Source organism: Tenrec ecaudatus, chromosome 1 (assembly GCF_050624435.1).
Source record: "Tenrec ecaudatus isolate mTenEca1 chromosome 1, mTenEca1.hap1, whole genome shotgun sequence".
NCBI classification, from domain to species: domain Eukaryota; kingdom Metazoa; phylum Chordata; class Mammalia; order Afrosoricida; family Tenrecidae; genus Tenrec; species Tenrec ecaudatus.
In genome coordinates this window covers 46,307,987-46,331,570 of record NC_134530.1, presented here as the reverse complement: position 1 = coordinate 46,331,570, position 23,584 = coordinate 46,307,987, and the positions used below count along the sequence as shown (strand labels likewise).

The window sequence follows — 23,584 nt, the reverse complement described above, 5'->3', positions numbered from 1 at the left end:
AGGCAGTCAATGAGCTAAGAGGAAAACTGGGAACGTACAAGAGGCTTCAAAAAGTTTATGGGAAAGGAAATGAAAAGATAATGGAAAATATACCAAACTTTCTGAGCCCTCCTTGTATTCTAGAAACCCACAGGGGTGATTCTACTATGTCCAGTAGGGTTGTGATGAATTGGGATTGACTTGATGGCAGTGAGTTTAGAATTTGCACCTATGTCAAGTGAATCTGAAGTTTCATGAAAGATAAGGGTTGAGAATAGATCATTAAATGTAAGTATGTGGAACTCACTGTACAAGAGCAGTTTTAGTAAAGTTACAGAAACGAAAACTTTGTTAGATTAAGAGACAATCAGATGATGAACTGGAAACCTCAGCTGTTAGAGGATTTTTAAGTTCTGCTGAAAAGTGCACCAAATAAAGAGGGAGGTAGCCAAAAAAGTGAGAGCAGCAGTTTTATCACCATTAATTAGTTTTGTCTGCTTTCAAACATTATATCAAGCAAATCTATGATAGAAAGCAGATTCAGATCGACCTTCCAATGGTCCTATAATTTCTCAGAGGAAAATCGAGTCTTCACAGTGGCCTGCAAGGTGTTCTTCACCTCTTTGGCTCTCTCCTGCTACACTCATTTTTGTTCACTCAGCCCCACCCACACTCAACCTCTTATTTGCATACACTAAGCATATTCCTCTTTTTTAAAGAGCATTAGTTGTGAATTTTTTCCAGACATTTTTCATTGCATCCTTCAAGTCTCTATTTAGCTGCCACCTTCTAAGTGAGTCCTGTGAAACTACTCTGTTTAAAAAATGCAACCTCCTCCTCTTAGCCCCAACTCCCTTTCAAGCACCTCTTAACCTGGAGCCACCTTGGTGTGCCTGCAGTAGGTTTGTTCCACCGACCACTCTGTGGGACACAGACAAGACTGTCTGCTCCTGTAAACAAGTACAGCCTTAGTAGAAACCTACAAGGGGAAGCTGTACCCCATCCCCCAGGGTCAGTGTGAGTCAGAATTTTCTTGGTGGCAGTGGATTGGTGCCACCTTACATACATATACTTTTCTGGCTTATTGTGTTTATTGTCTGTCTATAAGCTCTGCAAGGGTGGGATATTTAGCATTGTTTGCTGGGATTCCAAGTACTGAGCATAATGCCTGTGTATGGTAAGTGCTCAGTTTGTTTTGTTTTTTTTGTAGATTTAATGGACTAAGTATAGAGAATTGGTAGGACCATTCCTGCCCAGTGCGAGGCCTGTGGTATAAGTGAAAAGTAAATGAAGGTACATCCTAGGAGCCCTATTGCTGACAAAAACTCTGGGCAAGCTTTCTAGCCCTTATAGCGACTGTTTCTAGTTTTCTACTGGAAGTTTCATGACTTAAACACATTTTGTCGCTAATCTGCAATTTAGGAAGAATTCCTTCTTGCTCCATGTAGTGTCCAATAAGGCTGTTCAAAGTCTGATGGTGACAGTGGTTGGGACTGGTGTTACATGACTTGCTGGTTGATGTTGGCCATTGGTTGAGATCTCACTTACCTCGGGCTGTATCTGGACCACCTTCCTGTGGCCTCTCCACGTGATTGGCTTCAAACAGCTAAGTATGTAGATTCCAAGAGCAAGTATCCTGCTTTTTATGGCCTAGCTTGAAAAACCAGTTACCGTCATGTCTACCATAAAAGCGCAGGGATCCTCTCTCTCAATAGGAAGAGCAACAGTGTTAAACTGTGAGAAACGCATGAGAAACGCATGGGGGGTGGAGACTGCAGTGGGCACCCTGTCTTTGGAAAATTATATCGGCCTCACTTTCTTTCCTTATATATACAAAGACACTTTAAAACACTGTCCAAGCCTACTTGACGGAGGATAGTATTAGAAGAGTGGACAAGAAAACTGGATGTCCTTAAGATATTTTTTAGAGCCAGTGGTGGTGGTGGTGAAGGAGGAGGGTGTTGCGTTTTGGTTTTGTTCTGTTAAGAATATTTTCTTGCAGCCTCTGATAATTCATTTATTTATGTTGTTATGTGTCAGTGAGTCAATTCTAAGTCACAGTGGCTCCACATGGCTGAGTAGAGCTGCCCCACTGGGGGTTTTTCTTGGTTGTAATTTTACAGAAGCTGATTGCTGGTGGGTTTGAATCGCCAGCATTTTAGTCAGCAGCCAAGTGGATAGCCATTTGCACCACTTGAGCGCCATTTATTCTCTGCTCACCATTTTAAACCAATTTCTGTGTTCAAAATATTGACTATAAATCTCAAAAGTTAAAAATGTCTATAGCACAGTCATTCTTCTAGATTCAAAAAAGGGATGAGGGGGAGTGAAGAGATCTAATCCTAATATTATTACAGTAAAGAAAAGATTGAGACCTTGGCTTTCCAGCCCGCTCTTCTAAGATTTCTTAGTCACAGGCTTGTTTGGTTAAAAACCTGAAGCTCAGAAAAGAAAGTTGGACTCCTCATATTTGGGAACTGCACTTATTTGGAGATTATCAGCATTTAAGTGGTAATTAAAACCAATTCCAGAACTGAACTTTGAGAATGTTTTAACTATAAAGTGCTGATAGGAGAAAAAAACAGAGGAGTTATTGGGAGATTATGTGAAATTTTGTGTATAAAATGCTTGCAACATTCCATGATGCACACCTTCACAATCACTGAAGATAAGCGGGTGCATAAGCAAATGTGGTGAAGAAAGCTAATGGTGCCCGGCTATCAAAAGATATAGCATCTGAGGTCGTAAGGGCTTGTACGTAAACAAGCAGCCATCTAGCTCAGAAGCAACAAAGCCCACATGGAAGAAGCACACCAGCCTGTGTGACCATGAGGTGTAGAAGGGACCAGGTATCAGGCATCAAAGAACAAAAAATCAGATCAGTGGGTGGCTACCTTCCCGATATGATCACCGAGGACAAATGGGTACATAAGCAAATGTGGCGAAGAAAGCTGATGGTGCCCGGCTATCAAAAGATAAAGCATCTGGGGTCTTAAAGGCTTGAAGGTAAACAAGGGCCATCTAGCTCAGAAGCAACAAAGCCCACATGGAAGAAACACACAAGCCTGTGTGATCACGAGGTGTTGAAGAGATCAAAAAAACCTTACCATAGTGAATGAAGGGGGAAGTGCAGAGTGGAGACCCAAACCCCATCTGTAGGCAACTGGACACCCCTTTACAGAAAGGTCGTGGGGAGGAGACAAACCAGTCAGGGTGCAGGGTATCAATGATGAAACATACAATTTTCCTCTAGTTCTTAAATGCTTCCTCCCCACCACTATCATGATCCCAATTCTACCTTATAAATCTGGCTAGACCAGAGGTTGTACATTGGTACAGATAGGAACTGGAAACAGGGAATCCAGAACAGATGATCCCTACAGGACCAGCGGTGAGAGTGGCGATACCTAGAGAGTGGAGGGAAGGTGGGGTAGAAAGGGGGAACCAATTACAATGATTTACATATAACCTCCTCCCTTGGGGATGGACAACAGAAAAGTGGGTAAAGGGAGATGTTGGAAAATGTAAGATATGACAAAATAATAATTTATAAATTATCAAGGGTTCATGAAGGAGAGTGAACAGGGAGGGAGGGGGGAATGAGGAGCTGATAATCAAAGGCTCAAGTAGAAAGAAAATGTTTTGAGAATGATGATGGCAACAAATGTACAAATGTGCTTGACACAATGGATGTATGTATGGATTGTGATAAGAATTGTACGAGCCCCCAATAAAATGATTTTTAAAAATGTTTGCCACGTAAACTAAGTGCTTTTGTTACCGTTTTACAAATTAGTAATTATTCTGAGGCCCAGAGAGGTCATGTAATTTGCCTAAATTCACTGCTAAACTGTGACTTGAGCTCACATACATCTGACTCATGCTTAGATTCTTACCCAGAGTGCTTTCTCACTGTGTCTGTCACTGGGGCTAGACAGATGTCTGGGCTGGTCTTCCATCAAAATGAATTGGAAGCAGAGTTCTGGTTCTGTGGAGTTGGCTGTCTTGTCTCTTTGCCTGTGCACTTCCTCTTAAAGATCTAGTTACTGGGATCTAGCTATACGCCCCTTTTAACAGAAACAGCACCGTGGTTGCTGCTGAGTCTTTTCATTATTAGCAGCCATGCTCCAAAGGATAACCTTGCTCACTTTTCTTTCTTCTTTTGAACTTTCTTTAGGTAGATTTTAATCTTTCCCTACCCCATCCAAATGTTTTTAGGAAGAGGAAGCAGAAGTATGGAGTTCCCATTCTGATCTCTCATCTAAACTCCAGACTTTTAGTCTAACCACCTATTGGCCATTTCTGGTGTATAATTGCCATCTAAAATACAGTACACTCCTTTTAACAATAAAGCATTTTAAGTGCCTGTTTTACCCATGGTGATTCCACACACATTATCTTGTTTAATCCATCCAACAATCTTAGAAGATAGGAGCAATGCTCAGATATTAAGTAACTTAAAATTTCTTTAGGTATTAATTTGGAGATTTGGTTTCAGTTTCAGTTTCAACTGTTAATCTAACCTATTTAAAAACATCTATGTATGTGTATATATATAAAACATTTTATTAGGACACAATCCAAACATCGTACAATTCAACAGTTCAGTCATATCAATCTCTACCACAATCAGTTTTAGAACATTATCTTCCTTCTTGTACTCCTGGTTATTAGCTCCCCACTTCCTGCCAACCTTCCCTGTCATCAAGGAACCTTTAATCCAATTATTTTTCAAGATCCTGGGTTTCATATACTGAAAAAAATAGAAAAATACATAACAAAGAGTCAAGGGGCTACCCAAAATAACAAACTGCAACAGAGAAAAACCTCAAGTGGAGAGAAAACCAAATTAAAAATTAGAGCAAAGTGAGAATAGGTAGAAAGGGAGATCAAATGATGAAGTCACTTGATTTTAACCTAGGTACATGTGTTATGTCCACTCTCCAATGTGCTCTGTACGATGGCAAGGCCACTCACACCCCTGGTCTAACATTCAGAGGGAATTTGCCGAGGCTTCATCCCTCTTCACGTTATTTCCCCTTCACTCTTTTTAAACTACTAGAGCTTTTAGATGTGCCAAAAAGGAAATCAGATCAGATATTAACATTTTAACCATTCAAATCAGATGTCGCACTTTAATCTATAAATGTCTCCACAATGTACTCTGATAACCAGGTTATTCCCATCCCTTATCATTGGAGGCTTAATCAATGTGTAGATCCTGCAAATGGATTTTGGGCTTCCACAGTCATCCTTAGCCTTAGCCTTCTGCAAACCAAGAGTTCACAATTTAAGCACTGATACCATTCCCTCCTTCAGATTTAAATTACATAATTTACAATCTTTGGATCACATAGGCTGGCGTGCTTCTTCCAGGTGGGCTTAATTGACCTCTCATTACGTAGCTGCTTGTTTGTAAACAAGCCTTTAAGACCCGGATGAATAGCTGGTGGGCCTGAGCCCCCAGTTTTGTGATTAATAGCCCAGTGGGTAACCCATCATTCAACCAGAACTCCTTTTATTTTTTAATCTTTTATTTTCCTTTTTAATAAAAAAAAAGTTGTTGTTTTCCCCCAGATACAAAGATTTTGCCCTTGCATAAAAAAACAGTGCCCCAAATGGGACACAGGACTCACAAAGACTCACTGGACCTCACTGACACTAAGGTTCCTGCTCTACCATGCAGGGTCTCAACCACCCTCAACAGTCAGACTGGAAACAACTCCGCTAGTTCTTAATTTAGGGTTTTTTAAAATCATTTTATTAGGGGCTCGTACAACTCCTATCACAATCCATACATAAACATCAATTGTTTGAAGCACATTTGTACATTCATTGCCCTCATCATTCTCCAAACATTTGCTCTCCACTTAACCCCTGGCATCAGCTCCTCATTTTCTCCCTCCCTCCCTGCTGCCTCCTCCCTCATGAGCCCCAGGTAATGTGTAAATTATTATTTGGTCATATCTTGTACTGTCCGATGTCTCCCTTCACCCACTTTTCTGTTGTCCGTCCCCCAGGGAGGAGGTTATATGTAGATTGTAATTGGGTCCCCCTTCCCACCCCACCATTCCTCCACCCTCCTGGTATCACCACTCTCACCACTGGTCCTGAAGGGATCATCTGCCCTGGATTCCCCGTGTTTCCAGTTCCTATCTGTATCAGTGTACATTCTCTGGACTAGCCAGATTTGTAAGGTAGAATTGGGATCATGATAGTAGGGCAGGGAGGAAGCATTTAGGAACTAGAGGAAAGTTGTATGCTTCATCTATGCTGCACTGCACCCTGACTGGCTCATCTCCTCCGGGCTACCCTTTAGTAAGGGGATGATGTCCAATTTCCTACAGATGGGCTTTGGGTCCTCATTTTGCACTCCCCCTCATTCACAATGATAAGATTTTTTCTGATGATGCCTGGTACCTCCTCATCCCTTCCACACCTGGTGGTCCCACAGGCTGGTGTGCTTCTTCTTCCATGTGGGCTTTGTTGCTTCTGAGCTAGATGGCCGCTTGTCTACCTTCAAGCCTTTAAGACCCCACACGCTGTAGCTTTTGATAGCCACATTTGCTTATGCACCATTCCCTCATTTTCTTCACCACATTTGCTTATGCCCCCACTTTGTCTTCAGCGATTGTGTTGGGAAGGTGAGCATCATGGGATGCCAATGTAATAGAACAGTATTCTTGCATTGAGGGAGCACTTAAGTGGAGGCCCAATGTCCATCTGCTACTTTAATACTAAATCTAGACATATATGCACACACATCTATTTCCGCATCCTCATATTTAAATATATTTACATATGTACATGCCTGTATTTAGACCTCTATAAATGCTGTTTACCTCCTAGCTCTTTCCTCTATTTCTTTTTACTTCCCTCTTGTCTCACTATCATGCTCAGCCTTCATTAGGGTTTCAGTTATTCCTCTTGGTTATATTACCCTTGGTCACACCCTACCAAGCCTCCTACACCCTCCTCCCCACCGATTTGGACCATTTGTTGTTCCCTTGTCCCTGGATTTGTTAACACCACTGTCTTTTCCCCCCGCACCTGCCCCTCTCCCATGTCCCCCCGGAACTGTCGGAACACAGTTTCTTGTGTTCTGCCATCAAGTCATCAAACACAACAAGAAAGAAAACAACTGCCATCAAACACAACAAGAAAGAAAAGCTTGTAATTAGTTCAAGGACTGTTTGTTGGCCGTTAGGTGTATTTTCCGGTCGAGTCTGATGGGGTGCCAAGCCCTGGCCCCAAAGTCTATTTTTGGTATTCCCTGGGTACTTAGTTGCTCTCTTCCCCTTGCTGTACTGTTCCACGCCCATAGTGTTTTTCCTCGGTGTGGTGGGATCAGATCAGGTGCAATTCCCACGCTCTGTCTCCAGTATTGTCCCCTGTAGGGCTATGGGTCAGTGAGTAATGTCGTGTCTCATAGTGGGGCCGGCCATATGGTCGGTCTTCTCTGAATTGGCTGCTCTGAGCAAGAATCACATTGTCAAGGCTTGATGGGCCAGGATGTGCTCTACTCTCCCTTCCTTCCCCTTCATTTGTTCCCGTGTGCTCTGATCAGACATGTCCCTCTCCCTGAGCTGCAGCTTCAGTGCTGTCCTCTGAAATAAATTCTTCTCAAAGGGGGGAGGGGGAGAGGGATGCTGTCTTGTTTTTTGCAGATGAGGAACAGACTTAGAAGTAAAGTCACCTTTCATGTGAAGGAATATTATTCTTGAATTTAAATATATTTTTACTGAAAAGATTTCATCTCTTATGACGATTTTATCATAAAAAAGATTTCATCTTATATAAAGAATCATTAATCTGGTGAGTTCTTTTTAACAGCTCTTTACCTTTCTCTAAGACTCTATACCCGTAAGATTTTTTAAATTGTTTTATTAGGGGCTCATGCAACTCTTATCACAATCTATACATACATCAATTGTGTAAAGCACATTTGTACATTCATTGCCCTCATCATTTTCAAAACATTTGCTCTCCACTTAAGCCCCTGACATCAGGTCCTCATTTTTTCCGCTCCCCCATCCCTCATGAACCCTAGATATTTTATAAATTATTATTTTGTCATATCTTGCCCTGTCCGACGTCTCCCTTCACCCACTTTTCTGTTGTCCATCTCCCAGGGAGTAGGTCACATGTACATCCTTGTAATTGGGTCCCCCTTTCCAATCTACCCTCCTACATTCCCAGTATTGTCACTCACACCACTGGCGTTGAAGGTATCATCCACCCTGGATTGTCTGTGTTTCCAGTTCCTATCTGTAGCAGTGTACATCCTCTGGTCTAGCCATACTTAAAAGATAGAATTGGGATCATGATAGTGGGGGAGGGGGAGGAGGAAGCATTTAAGAACTAGAGGATAGTTGTATTTTTCATCGTTGTTACATTGTACCCTGTCTGGCTTGTCTCCTCCCCAAGACCCCTCTGCAAGGGGATCTCCAGTGGCCTACAAATGGGCTTTGGGTCTCCACTCTGCACTCCCTGCCTCATTCACTATGGTAAGTTTTTTTGTTCTGATGATGCCTGATACCTGATCCCTTCAACACCTCGTGATCACACAGGCTGGTTTGCTTCTTCCATTGCGGGCTTTGTTGCTTCTGTGCTAGATGGCCGCTTGCTTACCTTCAAGCCTTTAAGACCCCAGACGCTATATCTTTTTATAGCCGGGCACCATCAGCTTTCTTCACCACATTTGCCTATGGCCCCACTTTGTCTTCAGTGTTTGTGTCAGGAAGGTGAACATCATAGAATGCCAATGTAATAGAAGAAAGTATTCTTGCATTGAGGGAGTACTTGAGTGGAGGCCCAATGTCCTTCTGCTACCTTAATACTTAACCTATAAATATATGCACACAGCTCTATTTCCCCATCCTCATATATAAATATATTTGCATATGTACATGTCTTTATCTAGACCTCTATAAATGAAATGCCCTTTGCCTCCCATCTCTTTCCTCTATTTCCCTTGACTTTCCTCCTGTCCCACTATCATGGTCAGTCCCCACCAGGGTTTCAGAAATTCCTCTTTGTTACATTTCCCTTGATCATGCCCTACCAGGCCTCCGACATCCTCCTCACCACCAATTTGGATCACTTGTTGTTCCCTTGTCCCTGGGTTTGTTAAAACCACTTCCTTTCCCCCCACCTTCCCCTCTCCCAGTGACCCCAGAACCGTAGGTCCCATTGTTTTCTCCTCTGGATTGTTCATCCAGGCTATCTTATTTAGACAGACCTGAGGAGATAATAACATGCACAAAAACAAGACAGAGCAAAACCGAGAAACAATATACAACAAAACAACAGACCAATGACCAAAAAATCCAAACACAACAAGAAATAAAAACTTGTAGTTAGTTCAAGGATCGTTTGTTGGCCTTTAGGAGTGTTTTCCAGTCCAGTCTGTTGGGGCACCACGCCCTGGCTCCAAAGTCTACCTTCAGCATTCCTTGGGAACCTCGCCGCCCCATTCCTTTGCTGTTCTGTTGCACCCACTTAGTGTTTTGCCTCCGTGTGGCGGGATCAGATCAGGTACAATTCCCACACTGTGTCTCCAGTGTTGTCCTCTGTAGAGCTGTGGTATATCCGTATAATTGATTGGCATGTCTTATCACCCCATTTCTTTTTCATTTACTCAGAAGCTTATTGTTTTTTATTTAAAAACAAAACACAACTTTAAAAAGAAAGTCTCAGGTTTAAAACAAATGAGCAGATGATAGACTTCCTTTAGATCCTTCTCCCCTCACAATGTCTTCCATTATTGTTGTACAGCTGTTGAAATTGATGAAGCAATGTCGATATATTACTAAAGTTTTTTGTTTATTTTTGGGGTTTATTCTTTGTGTTGTTAATTCTTTGAGTTTTGACAAATGCATATTGCCAGGTGGCCATTTCCCTTAAAAAAACCAGCTGTGACTTTGATGACTAAGGTGTGCTTGACCCCAGCTCTGGTCTTTTTATTTACCGCATGCATGTGAAAGCTGGACAATGAGGAAGGTAGCCAGAAAAAAATTGAGGCATTCAAATTGTGCTATTGATGAAGAACATGAGCTACACTGTGGATGGTCAAAAGAATGAACACACCGACCTTCGAAGAAATACAGCCGAGATGCTACTTAGCCATGATGATGATAGTGATGTGTTGGTAGATTTATAACATTGAAGATGTAATGTATATGAAAATAGTAGTACAAGGGAGAGATGAGGGAATAGCTAAAGAGGAACAAAGCTTTGTATATAATTAACAAGTTCATATTAATTCAGACTAGATTGGTTTAAGTTAAGATGTTCTTTGTTGTCTCCAGAGCAGCAACAACAACAAAAAGAATAAAAACATCATAAAAGAAACAAGGGATACAAAGAAGATCACATGGATCATGTGCAGGGATGACATGTTCATGAAGTGTTCTACCATTTAAAAAATTAAATATATGAGAACTTTTCTATTTAGCACAAAAGAAGCAGTAATGATGTAGGTAGGTATTGTTAGTTGCTGTTGAGTTGTGACCTTGTGCATAGCAGAATGAAACGTTGACCAGCTCCATGCCATTTCCATAATTGTTGGTGTTGAGCCCATGGTTGAGGCTCTTTTGTTATCCATCTCTTTGAAGCTGTTTTCCTTTTCAGTGACCCTTATTTTATGAACCATGAACTTCTAGTGGTAAATTTTCCAATAATGTAGGAATAGAGGAACAAAAAGATAAATAGGACACAGAGTAAAATGGCAAGTATAAAACCTACCTTTTCAGTAACAACACTAAATGTGATTAGTTATTTCATCAAGATGTAGCAATCATAAATGTATATGCACCCAGCATAAAGGCACCTAAATTCAAGGGGCTTCAGAACATTCATTTAAAAATTCTATTATCTAAGATTAAAAAAGAAAAGTAAATCATAAAACCTTTTTAAAACAAAAATATCAAAATGTGAAAAAATAATAAAATAAAAATTCCATTGTCTTTCCATTCAATTATCCCACCAACTCTTTGAACCTGTATATAAAGCACACTGGTAGAACTGAAGTGAGAAATAGCACTCATATCATGATCAGAGACTTTTGTGCAGTACCTTCAATATTGAACAGAGCATCTAGGAAGAAGGTCAACAGGAAACAAGACCTGAATGACACTGTAAACCAGCTAGATACAACACATCACCCGACAACAACACAATATGCATTCCGCTCTAGTGCCCATGGATCATTCTGTATGTTAAGGCACAAAGGACACAGGTCTCATGAAAAAGGGCACAAAACAAGTCTCAGTACATTTTTGAAGGTTGAAATCATGCACAGTATTTGCTTTGACCACAGTGGAGTGAAACTGGAAATCAGTGATAGAAAAACAATAGAAGTTACCGAAATCACCATCTACATTCTAAATGTAGATAGATTAAAATGTAGATTTTGATTCAATATATCTGGAGTTAAAAAGCAAATTCTCAGCAGGGGTCAAACCCTGAATGGGGTTGGAAGCCTTAGTAAATACACAAACCGTACATCAAATAGCATGTTATGAAGCTACCAACAAGCAGAAGAAGAAATAAAAAATTACTTAAAATCAAATGAAAGTACCATATACCAAAATTTATAGGATGACAATGAAGGCAGTAATTGGAGGGAAATATATAGCAATAAATGCCTATATGAAAAAAATGTTTCTCAAATAAAAAGATTAACCCTACAGTTTGAGGAAAGTAAAGCAAACTTGAGCCTAAACCTACCAGAAGAAAGAAAATACAGTCCGAGCAGAAAAAGGAAAAAGAGAGAGAAAGAAAAATAGCACCAACAAAACGAGAAGTAGAAGTTAGTTTGTTGAAAATAATCAGTAAAATTTCCAAACGCTCAAAAGAGGAGATGCAAATAACCAAATGAAAGGGAAGGAATTACCACTGACCCAGTAGAAAGAAAAAGAATCGTAACAGAATTCCCTTCACGTTCATCAAGCCAGGTTGTGTCACCTGTATATAGAGATTGGTCAGAGATGATTCGATTTCTTTATATAGTCCCAATTCTAATCTTGTTTGTTCAGCTACATACTAAGTATGGTGAAAGGATGTAACTGAAACTCTTCTGACTTTGAACCCTGCCTCTTGGTGTGTATGAAAGACTTGCCTCCTGGTCTATGTACAGCATACACAGGAGCACCTTTGTAAAGTTGCACTTTGACTTTATCCTCATGCCCCACCCCCACACGGACTCAAATTGATGTTGGTTATTGTGTAAGCGGAAATCAGTATTTGGATGTTTTTGTCTGTTGAAGGACCACATACTCCTAAGCACATTTTTAAGTAATTCTGTCAGGGTCTGCTACTACTAGTAGTCTGCTACTATAATAAATACTCAGGTATATGGTTTTAGGTTTTCCTTTCCTGAAAGTGTCTCTAATTTTAGTTTCATAGTTTAGGTACCTATTTCTAAGGTCACAGTTACTTTCTCTTAGAATTTTAAGGTGATTTACTATGTCTTTGTCTTCTAATTTACACCTTTGTAAAGTAAAAGTTGCTGAGAAGCTAGTTCAGTTCTTCATGGTTTATTTGCCTTTTCCTCCCATTTTTGCTTTGGTAAGATTATCCTTTTAAAGTACTGTATATATTCGATTATAAGCCAACCCAAATATCAGCTGAGGCACCTAATTTTGCCACAAAAACGGCATTAAAAACATGCTGAAAAACCTCAGCGTGTACATGAGTGTATATATGGTATTCTTTTTTATCCTTTTGTGTCTAGGTGCAGATTTTGTATTTATCCTATTTGGGACTTTGCTTCCTGAATAGATATTCCATGTTTCTAGAAATTTTGGTTAATTTTCAGTCTTATCTTGTTCCAGCTACCTGATTATATCCCCCTTCTAGGCCTGTACACATGGGAATGTATGCATGTTATTGCTCTGGCTAGTAACCTTTTCTCTTGGTTCTAATTGGCAGTGTCCTGCTTTGCTCCCTGCATTCTGTAATACAGAATTGCAACATCGGTCTCACAGGTGCAGGAGTGCCGTGTGACTTTGGTGGAGAGTGTCCCCCTAGAACAGCAGTTCTCAACCTGGGGTGTGAACGACCCTTTCACAGGGGTTGCCAGATTCATAACAGTAGCAAAATTTCAGTGGTGAAGTAGCAATGATGATGGTTGGTGGGGGGGGATCACCACAACACGAGGAACTGTATGAAAGAGTAGTGGTATTAGGAAGGTTGAGAACCACTGCCCTAGAGTATGTTTGTTTACCTGTGTTCTGGGTGTCCCTAAAAGAGCTATGGTCTAAATACTTCTCTATGTTTGTCAGGTGACTTCCCCCAACTAGTCAACCCTTTACCTGATGCTGTAGTGCTCCAGTGGTCCTAGCTTTAGATTGAAGAGGAAGGGTCTCATTAGACCCACCTCTGTTGGGCCCAAGCCTTTGTCTCTTGTACATCCATGACTGTTTTAACCCAAGCTCTTTGACTTGTATCCTGTAAGACAAAGTAGAACAGCCTTAGGCAATTGCCAAGGCTGTAAATCTTTACAGACGAAACACATCTTTCTCCCATGGAGTGGCCGGTGGGTTTGAAATACCAACCTTTTCGTTAGCAGTCAAGCCCTTCACTGTACCAGAGTCCATTAGGAATGCCTCTGTGGTGGTTTAAATGTACTGCTATGAGTTTTCCTTGAGTCTTTTCCTCTCTGTTTTAGCTGTGATGTCCCTTACTTTCTATGAGATCAACTATGCATTTTAAATGATTGTTCTAAATGCTATATTCGGTACTTTTCAGTTTTGCGGAAAGCAGTTTTCTAGGTTGTCAGGTTTGACATATTTGTGGAAATAGATGCCTATTGTCTGCTTTTTAATATTTTAGACAAAAATGTATGATAAATGCATTCTCCTTTTTAAAAAAATAAAGGGATTACATACAAAACAAAATTGCATGGACTTTCCCCTTTCTCTAGAGCAACATCTGTCCAGTGTAGATCCCCAGTGAAATGGTTTTCAAAGAAACAGATCATTCTTAGTCATAGCACGCGTAAGGAGGTGGCCAAACAGACCTGGATATCTGGAGCAGCTCTGTTAAGATGCCAACGGCCAGGCTTTGTAGAAGCTTCCTGTTGGCTAGTCAGGGTATCTAATTCATACTCACTTCTACTTACTAATATGCCCACTTCTGAAAGAGAAGAGATGTTGAGAACAGGTTAAGTATGAGAAAGTGGCTTTAGTACATTGTAAAGTTTACCATTTATATAGCAAGGATGGAGGATTTATTTATATCATTCCAGGCTACAATAGTTGATTACAACTTTTTCCTTATAATAAGCATAGGGTTGTTTTGTGCTTCACCATCTACCAAGACCTTTCCTTGCATTAGTTCGAAACATTGGGAAGGAGTATGGTAGGCCTCATTATCCCCATTTTACAGCTAAGTAAGACTGGGGCCTAATTTACTTTGTGAATAGCCTATAGGAAGGTTAATGACTCCCGGGGGTCATGTAGGTGGCAAGTGGCAAACATCTTATACACTGTCATGAGAATTGTGGGGAGAGAGGCATGGTAACATTCTTAATCAGGGTGAAACTGGGAATCAGCTCCAAACTCACTGCCATCGAGTCAGTGCTGACTCATCGACCTCTCTGTGAGTCTCCGAGACTATCACTATTCACGGAACAGCAGAAAGGCCAGCCCAGTCTGTCTCCTGAGGTGCTGCTGGTGGTTTCAAACCATTGGCCTTGCAACATGTAACCACGACACTACCAGGGCTCCGAGGAATCAGCTGATTGCTGACCAAAAAGAACCAGTATTTTTTCCAAGTCCTTTTCCCAACAAATGTGCGTGCCTTCTGTGCGCTAGGCCCCGGGATCAGGTCTGGATGCTGAGTGTAGGCTTTAGATTTGCCGACTGACCACTCTCTGTTTTCCTTCTTCCTAGACTGATATGTTGTCCGGCTGCCGAGGAAGGCTGTGGCTGCCAGGAGAAAGGTAACCATTTCTCATCGTCTGGAGTGGATTGGATGCCTCTAGGCCACCCATATTGGTTGGCAGGAGACATGGCAGAGTTTACAAGCTACAAGGAACCGGCCTCCAGCCGCCACCTGCGGTTCAAGTTACAGAGTCTAAGCCGGCGCCTTGATGAGTTGGAAGAAGCCACAAAAAACCTCCAGAAAGCAGAAGATGAGCTCCTGGACCTCCAAGACAAGGTGATTCAGGCGGAAGGCAGCAGCTCCAGCATGCTGGCTGAGATTGAAGCTCTGCGCCAGCGAGTGCTGAGGATTGAGGGCAAAGATGAGGAAATCAAGAGAGCAGAGGACCTGTGTCAGCTGATGAAGGAGAAACTTGAAGAGGAAGAAAAGCTCACCCAGGAGCTGAAAGGTGAGATTGAGCGGCTTCAGCAGCGCATGACAGAACTGGAGAAGCTCGAGGAGGCCTTCAGCAGGAGTAAGAATGACTGCACCCAGCTTTGCTTGAGCCTGAATGAGGAGCGGAACCTGACGAAGAAAATCTCCTCAGAGCTGGAAATGCTCAGGGTCAAAGTGAAGGAACTGGAATCTTCTGAGGACCGCCTGGACAAAACAGAACAGAGTTTAGTGTCTGAGCTAGAGAAGCTGAAATCATTAACTCTGAGCTTTGTGAGTGAGAGAAAACACTTGAGTGAAAAAGAGAAAGAAAATGAGAAATTAATCAAGGAGCTCACTCAGAAACTGGAACAGAACAAAAAACTGAACCGGGATTATACAAGGAATGCAGCTAATGACCTACGGATTGAGGATGGCATCTCCTCCACGCTGCCACCCAAGGAATTACGAAGGAAGGGCGCGCTGGACTATCTGAAGCAGGTCGAGAATGAAACAAGAAACAAAGTGGAAAATGAGAAGAACCGAAACCAGGAAGACAACAAAGTCAAAGACCTTAACCAAGAGATTGAGAAGCTTAAGACACAGATCAAACATTTTGAATCATTGGAAGAAGAGCTTAAGAAAATGAGGGCCAAAAATAATGACCTTCAGGATAATTACTTAAGTGAGCAAAATAAAAATAAGCTTTTAGCTAACCAGCTGGAGGAGATAAAACTACAAATCAAGAGACAGAAGGACTTAGAAAATGGGGAGGTAGAAGGAGATGTTGTTTTTCTGTCAAGCAAAGGCAGGCACGAGAGGACTAAGTTTCGAGGCCATGGGAATGAGGCATCTGGGTCCAAGCACACATCACGGGAACTGTCTCCTCAGCACAAGCGGGAGAGACACAGGAACAGGGAGTTTGCTCTCAGTAATGAAAACTATTCTCTGAGCGGCCGGCAGATGTCTTCTCCTAACTTCACCAGCAGGAGGACAGCCAAAACTTCCCACCTGGGGGCAGGGACTGACAGTGGGACTCAGGAGACAAAGAGAACTGAGGATCGCTTTGCATCTGCCTGCTCTCAGAGTGAAGGGAAGAAGGCTCGGGAGCAGCCCTCGGTGCTGAGCCGCTACCCACCAGCGGCCCAGGAGCACATCAAAGCTTGGAAGGGAGTTTCCAAGGCAGGCACAGAGAGTGGGCTGAAGGGAAAGGTCGAGAAGACAACGAGAACGTTTGGTGAGGCCACTCATGGCTCCATTCCCAACGACACAATGGGTAGAGCTGCCAAGACTTCTGACACCTGTGAGGCCCTCTTTGGGAAGAGGGGGCAGGTGCTTGGCAGTGGAAGTCAAATGGCGCAGGCTGCAGACTCTGGTAGCTCAAAGGCCATTGTTTCTCTGGCCCCATCTCGAAGATCCTCCTCAGAAGGGCTCTCTAAGGGCAAAAAGTCTGCCAATGCCCAGGAGGCTGATCCTAATTCCCCAAATTCCAAGGCTCCTATTTTAGCGAAGTATCCTTATAGCTCCCGAAGTCAAGAGAGCATCCCTCAGAGCTTTTCAGCGCTGAATAAGGAAGGAGTTGATCAGCCCGTAGCTGTCGTGATGGAAGATAGCAGCCAGCATGAAGCCCTGAGGTGTCGAGTGATCAAATCCAGCGGCAGAGAGAAACCAGACTCAGATGATGACCTGGACATAACATCTCTCGTTACTGCCAAATTGGTAAACACAACCATCACTCCAGAGCTGGAACCCAAACTCCAGCCCCGCTCCAGAGAAAAGGCTAGATCCAGAGGGGGCCTGCAAACCTCCCTGTTTGAGAATGATAAGGACACTGGACCAGAAAGTGAGTCTGTGAAGCCCATCAGAGCCTCTCCTTATGCCGAGGAGCCCCCAGATGCCAATGGCTCTGGAGTGAAGAGCCAAAGGCCATTCAGCCCTAGAGAGGCCTTACAGTCCAGAGCCATCATTAACCCCATCATCGTTGATAAGGATGTGAAAAAAATCATGGGAGGGTCAAGAGCAGAGACTACACCGGAGAAACAGAAACCCACTTCTAAACCGGGGTCCACCAAAGTGACCAGCAGCATCACTATCTATCCTGTTGAGAGCAGCACCTCGAGAATGGCCCCGGGGGAGCCTGTGAGGGAGAGGCACACGTCCACCAGCAACATCCAGGTTGGGCCGCCCGAGCCCACGGCAGTGGGCAACCACATCACCTCCCCCTGGGAGCTCTCCCTTCACAAGCCTGACATCAGCCTGCAGCTCCCAGAGGGGGAGAGAGGAGGAGACGGCCCCCTGAAGAGCAGGCCGGACACCGTGGTGTCTCGGAGCAGCATCATCATCAGCTCTGTGGAGAGGAACAGCCATGCGCCCCCCTCGGAGACAATCAGATGGAAAAGCCATAACGCCCCTTCAGAAGGCCCTGCAGACGCCAGGCACGTGACTGTGCGGAATGCTTGGAAGAGTAGGCGAGATGTGAACTCCCTGGAGGACCCCCCAGCTAGAAGAGGTAAAAATGTTGAACTGACCAATGCCTATACCCAGAGGTCTTCCACAGACTTCTCAGAACTCGAACAGCCCAGGTTTGAGCAGGGCTCTCGAAGGGTTGGAAATTCAGGGGATGGCCCCGAGTTCTCGTCCAGAAGGACCCAGAGTAGCCTCACCGTGTCCGAGGTGCTAACGCGATGGAATCGGGCAGGAGATGCTGTGACACCGGCAGCCTGGAACCACACGGCCAGCCTGGTGAGTGCTTTGCCTCTCTCCTCACCCCTTCCTGCTGCTCTCCTTTCCCTCCTCCTCTGCCGCCCACTGCTCTGGCTGTACGACCCTTGGACTGTGGGGCTGGAAAGCGCTGGCAAGGACCGGGTAGCTCAGAAGCCTGTTGGAAATCAGATGGGCTTGACCTGACTTGAAGGAGGTCTGAAGGTATGTGGCAGGGAGCAGCCTGCCCTCCTCCATTCTGCTGCAGTTGAAGACCACACAAAAGGAGTCACGGCCTCTGTTCTTGGTTGGCCACAGGAACTCCCTCCCAGTACACAGATCAGCTGCAGCGAGCGGCAGCTGTGAGTGCAGGTCTGAAGCTGGCGCCCTTCCTGTGGGGTCTGAGATGGAAGCTGGTGAACAGGCTCTTGGCTGCCTCCATTTAGACAGTGGGTGGGTCAGCACAGGCTGCTGGGCCCGATGAGAGAGGACTGATACCGGGCCTGTTCTATAAGCGTCAGAGCTAAAGGCCACTTTCCCTTGCCCCGTCACAGCATCAGTCTCCAGGTAAACCCGGGGTGACTGGGTAAGAAGGTCAGAACTGCATCTGAAGGAGAAGCCTTTGGGCATCTCTTAAGATATGGGGAGCTGGTTATGATGAAGACATCTTGGACCTAGCCTGTTCCTTTTTTTAAAAGGAAGGAGATTGAGGATTAAGAGCCCCTGTGAGCCTGTACTATACTTAACACCTGACAGAGTACTTCCCCACCCCCCATCTCATTCACTTCCCCCAGCAGCGCTCTGGGCAGGGACTCTCCGTGTTTCTCAGATAGAGATACTGAGGGGCAGGGACAAGAAGAATCAAGGTCACCCATGTGAACTACTGGAAGAGCCAGGATTCTGGCTCTAAATCCCATGCTTTTTCTACCCTACCATCCCGTCTTTTCAAGCATACTTACCTTACTCTTTGGTGTCTACCTTTGCTTGGAAGGATCCCAGGAGAATATTAAAATAGAATTGTAGGAGTGGGGAGAAAGGTTTAGATTCCTGAATGAAGCCTTGGGCATCTGAAGGTGGTAGAGGATGAGGCAGTCGGGCATACTGAAGGGGAGGGTGTATGAGCCCCTTGATGTAGTGTCTGTAGTCAGAGTAGGATGAAAGCTGTAGTGCCCCTTACCCCTCCAAGTCAAGGGCTCCCACACCCCAAAGCAGCTGAACTTGAGGGGAGGTAGCCACCATGCTCCTAACCCTGACTGCCCTGCATGTAGGCTGTTGTCCAGCCAACATCTCCTCTGCACTCCCTGGGAGTTTTCCTATTGACTTGTGCCCATGCCAGAGCAGGTTTTTCGGTCTCTCTCTGCAGTAGTTACACTGTGGGCTGTCTGGGTAGTATTGGGGGTGAGGCCAGAGGGTTCTCCACAGCTCACTGATGTCCTTCATTGGCACAGGATGACAGGGAAGACTGCACACTCAGTGTCTACAGGCGGCTGCACAACTCCCTGGAACGTTCCGAATTGCCTGCAAAGCAGGGGCTGACAGAGCCTGGGCGGGCACGGGCCGAGGAGCGGTTACGGCCAGCCAGGCCCTGCGCTGAGGAAAAGTGACCCACCGGGGAGGTCTGCTGGCTCTCATCTGCTCCTGCTTCTCTCCTTGTCTACTTCCCGCCCATGAAGTGTCTGAGGCCAGGTAACTAGGCTAGACTCAAGGCCTCAACTGGGAGACTGGGGCAGAAAGCCAGGCCACTGCTGCCCATTGGCTGGCCACAGGAGATCAGAGACTGAAGCTGATGGAGCCACCCAGGCTAGCCGTACCCTGATGCATGAGTCTTTGTTCCTCACCCCACGCCCCTGGTAGAGGGAGTCTGGCCACCCCAGTTCGCCAAACGCTATCTCTCTGCTCCCTGGTGGTCTCTGTAGTGGACAAAGGACAGCCCTGCATGGGGTTACCACCCCACTTCCCTGATCCTCACAGTATCCTTTTTGCCCATTTGCCCTAAGGGCTCCACCCAGGGGCTGCCAGTGCTCCCCCTTACCTACCCGCACCTCTCCCCCCTGGTTCTTTTTCTCGAATTTGTCAAAGCACAGGGGTCCTAGCTGCCTCAAAGAGATCCTGGGTGACCCCTTCTGTGCCCAACCCATGGCTGACCATGGAGCATGCTGGTTCCTGTTAGAACAGCATCCTCCCAGCCTCCACCGCAGCTCTCTGCTCCTGCTACAAGGCCTGTGCAGCGCCTTCCTGGGGCACCACAAGCGCTGCTGATTCCATCAGGTCCACCTTGGACCGGCTTCACTTAGTGGGGCCACAGCCGGCATGCTGCCTTCTGGAAGCCCCAGCCGCAGGAAAGGCAGGGAGAAGCCATTTCCCCTGAGTCCTCCCTCCTAAAGGATGACATCATGGACTGTGAGGATGCCCTCCTGTCTTCCTCCTCCCTCCCCCAGAGGAGGAATCGCACTTTACCAAGCGGATGCATTCCTACAGAAGCGGCCCATGTGCCTGCAAGTCTGCTCTCAGGATGATGGCTGCGGGCGTGGCCCAGGGTCCATACAATGCAATAGCAGCAAGCTTTCCCAGAGCCACGTGAGTAAAACTGGGCTTCGTTTCCTTCATACATGTTCACAAGAACCATATATTCCTGGATGCCTTTCCTGTAGCATTCCCTCAAAGGAGACGCCCTCAAAAACTGCATTCATAAAGCAGGCCGTTGCCTCCATAGCATTCAACCAGGAACCAGGAATCCTGCGTTTTCCTGGCAGCTTTGCCACTTGCTGGCTGTGTGACCTTGGACAAATCATTGTTCTCTGGGCCTCCGTTTCCCCACCTGTAAAATGAGTTCTCAGAAATAGATGATCTTGAAGGACCTCAGATTCCTATTTTCCACTCTCCGTTCCACATGGGATAATTCTCACTTTTGAAAGGTGTTTCCTTCCGGCCTCCTCCTGTTGCTTTTCTGGGCCTTATGTCCAGGTGCCCCATGTTTTAAACTCCATGGGCATAGGCTCAGAGAAGCTCAGTAGGCTTGTTTCTAGTCTGTGAAATGGGGCTAGCCAGTGGCCTGAGGCCTGATACTGACCTTGCCCAGATGCCAATGTTGTTGGCTTTCAGGCCAGTCGGGGTTTCCATATTTCTGCTGTGTAGCTCCTGTGCCTGCCTGTGAATTTCCTGGCAAGAAAGTCGGCCTCCTGAAGTCTGCCTCTGGCCTGTGTGGGCCCCAGCATGCCCCATTCTTCTGCACAATCTTCTCGGGGGTGGAGTGAGGAGCCTCTGCCTTCCTCGCAGGGACAGAGATGTCGAGTACGTACTTATATTTTCATGAGATTTGCCAATCTGAGGGTTGCCTTTTACTCCACACCCCTGCCTTGAATGCACAGCTTTAAGATACTATTTTAAAGACTCTTCCTGCTGCTTCTGACCCGAGTCACTGGCCAAAAATGAGCAGGCTCAGGGTGCAGCCTCCTTGCCATTCTTCACCAGTGGGCAATCCTGAGAGTCCAGTGGAGACTGACCTCTGTGGTGGTCAACTGAGGGCCCAGGGAACCGAGTCCATGGCTGCGCTCCAAAGATCTCACCTTTGGGCCTGGGAGCCTTGGATTCTGGTGCTGTAGCTCCTGGTGCCAAAGTCTGATCTTTCCACATTTCAGTAGTGCCATCGTCTGCCACTACCCAATGCTCTGTGGCAGAGGGACAGCTGTGGCACCCTCTTGCTGGGACTGATACCTTGAAATTGAGTGCAATAGGGTTTGATTGTAACCATTACTTCAGGATAAATATTGTTTCCTTAATCTGCACACTTTGTAGAACCGCTGTAGATATTCTTGACAAATGTTCTCAGCATTGCAGAAAGTGCCAGAGTCACAGCAAGCAGAGAATGGAGGCTCAGTTTCTCTGGGCCTCACATGGCTCGCTGCTGGCAAGGCTAGCTCCCAGACTCCAAAGTTAGAAGGCACACTCTGGAAAGAAACCCAGGTGTCTGCCCCCAGGTCTCACGGTGTGGCCCTGCGGAGCACTGGTAGATGAGTAGTTGTTTAATCAAGCCAAATGTGTCTACTGTTCAGCCAACAAACCCCCTGGATGACAAGTGGCTGTCGCGGCACCACAGCCCCAGGCAGGTGTGTAATTGTTGGGAGGACTCCTGGTGAGGTTGGGGACCTGGCATTCCAGAGCTGCTGGGCTGGCAAAATGCTGGGAGCTAGTTCCTTCTACCTGCTGCTCGTCTCCCCGCTCTGACACAAAAACCAACCCGGACAGTCACACAGGGTGTGGACCAAGCAGCTGTGGCTGGTTTTGTTTAATGATGAAGCAGCAGCCATCTTGCGGGTTAAAGGGCTTCGCACTGGGGTCCATCCAGAGGGCCGCCACAAGCTGCAGGTAAGCTTGCACATTAGTCCCCCCTCTTCAGGGGTGTGGCTTCTTTGTGGGTCTTGGACTGTCATCCTGGGGCGGCTTTAGTTCTCTGTATTTAATGCATCAGTGCCAAGTGCTACCGCTTCCTGGTAAAGGGATGGGGGCCTGGAGGCCAGTGGCTCCCTGGCTGCCTCTGATGGAGTGGGGTTTTTGTTGTTGTTGCCCTGACAAGACTGCTTTGGAAGAGCTGCTTTTAGGAATCACCCTCTGAACGCCCCAGTGGGGACAGGGCTCTCCTCAAAGGCTCACACCAAGATCATAGGAAAGGGGCCTTGATTTTCCTGCTGCTTCACAGCTCAGAACATGGACTTAATGGAATGTATTTTTAAGAGAATAAAGTCTATTTTTTTGTATTTTAAAGATTGGGAGGGCTAGGGAAGTAGCCCTCAAAACTGTTACTGCATTATTGGCCCTTTGCTGGGGCATCCATCTGCGTCTGTCCACCTCTGTGCCCAGGCAGCTGCTCAGCCTCTCCCCTGCCCCTGAGTCCAGGGGCAGTAGCTTCTCCAGTCCTGCTCCCAGCACGGGACCCTGGCGGCCGGCCCCTACCCCATGGAAACCAGGGTTCCTCGGGGGCATGTGTGGAGTTGGAGCGCCCATCTGCATGTCTCCTCTGCGCTCTGGCCTCTGTGGCGCCACAGTACAATATGTAACCAATAAAGCTCTCCCATGTCCACGTTCTTGCAGTGTGTCCATGTGCCTGGTGCGCTCACTTGGGGTTTGTGAGGGTGCAGTTGGTGCAAACCAGCAGCTGCCACTGCATCTGGCAGCCAAGTACCCCAAGGCCACAAGTTAACTGTAGACTAGGCGGGGTTCAAAGTCCACATACTTTCTTCCCACTGGCTGTCCCTACCTCCAGTGACACTGCTTGCCCTGATCCTGGTATGTGGATCCTTTCCATGGTTGTCATTTATTCCAAGACTAGGTTGACAGGGAACGAAAACCTTTTCAATCACACCATCAGTATAATCTCTCTTTAATCCTGCTCATGCCATCTTGTCAAACCTGACTCCTGTTGCCCCATGTGCAGAGCAGAGCTGCTCCAGAGCTCTCAAGGCTGACCTTCCAGAAGCAGCTTCCTGGCCTCTGGGGGGGATCTGAACTGCTAACCTCTCTCCCCTTGTGTACGTATGCATGTAGAACTGCCACCCAGAGATTTCCTTAAATCGTACCAAGAATAAAGCCTCATTTGCGAGCACTACAG

At 45.5% G+C, this 23,584-nt stretch overlaps 1 protein-coding gene across 1 annotated transcript in view; it reads left to right on the top strand.

Moving 5' to 3' along the window:
* Positions 1–23,061, top strand: part of LUZP1 (leucine zipper protein 1) — a 130,211-nt gene extending 107,150 nt beyond the window's left edge. The window contains exons 3-4 of the mRNA XM_075552122.1: positions 14,877–18,021; positions 19,428–23,061. Coding sequence (XP_075408237.1) covers positions 14,959–18,021; positions 19,428–19,583 — 3,219 coding nt within the window. The 5' untranslated portion in view covers positions 14,877–14,958 and the 3' untranslated portion in view covers positions 19,584–23,061. The remainder of the gene's footprint in view (positions 1–14,876; positions 18,022–19,427) is intronic.
* Positions 23,062–23,584: the final 523 nt, after the last annotated feature.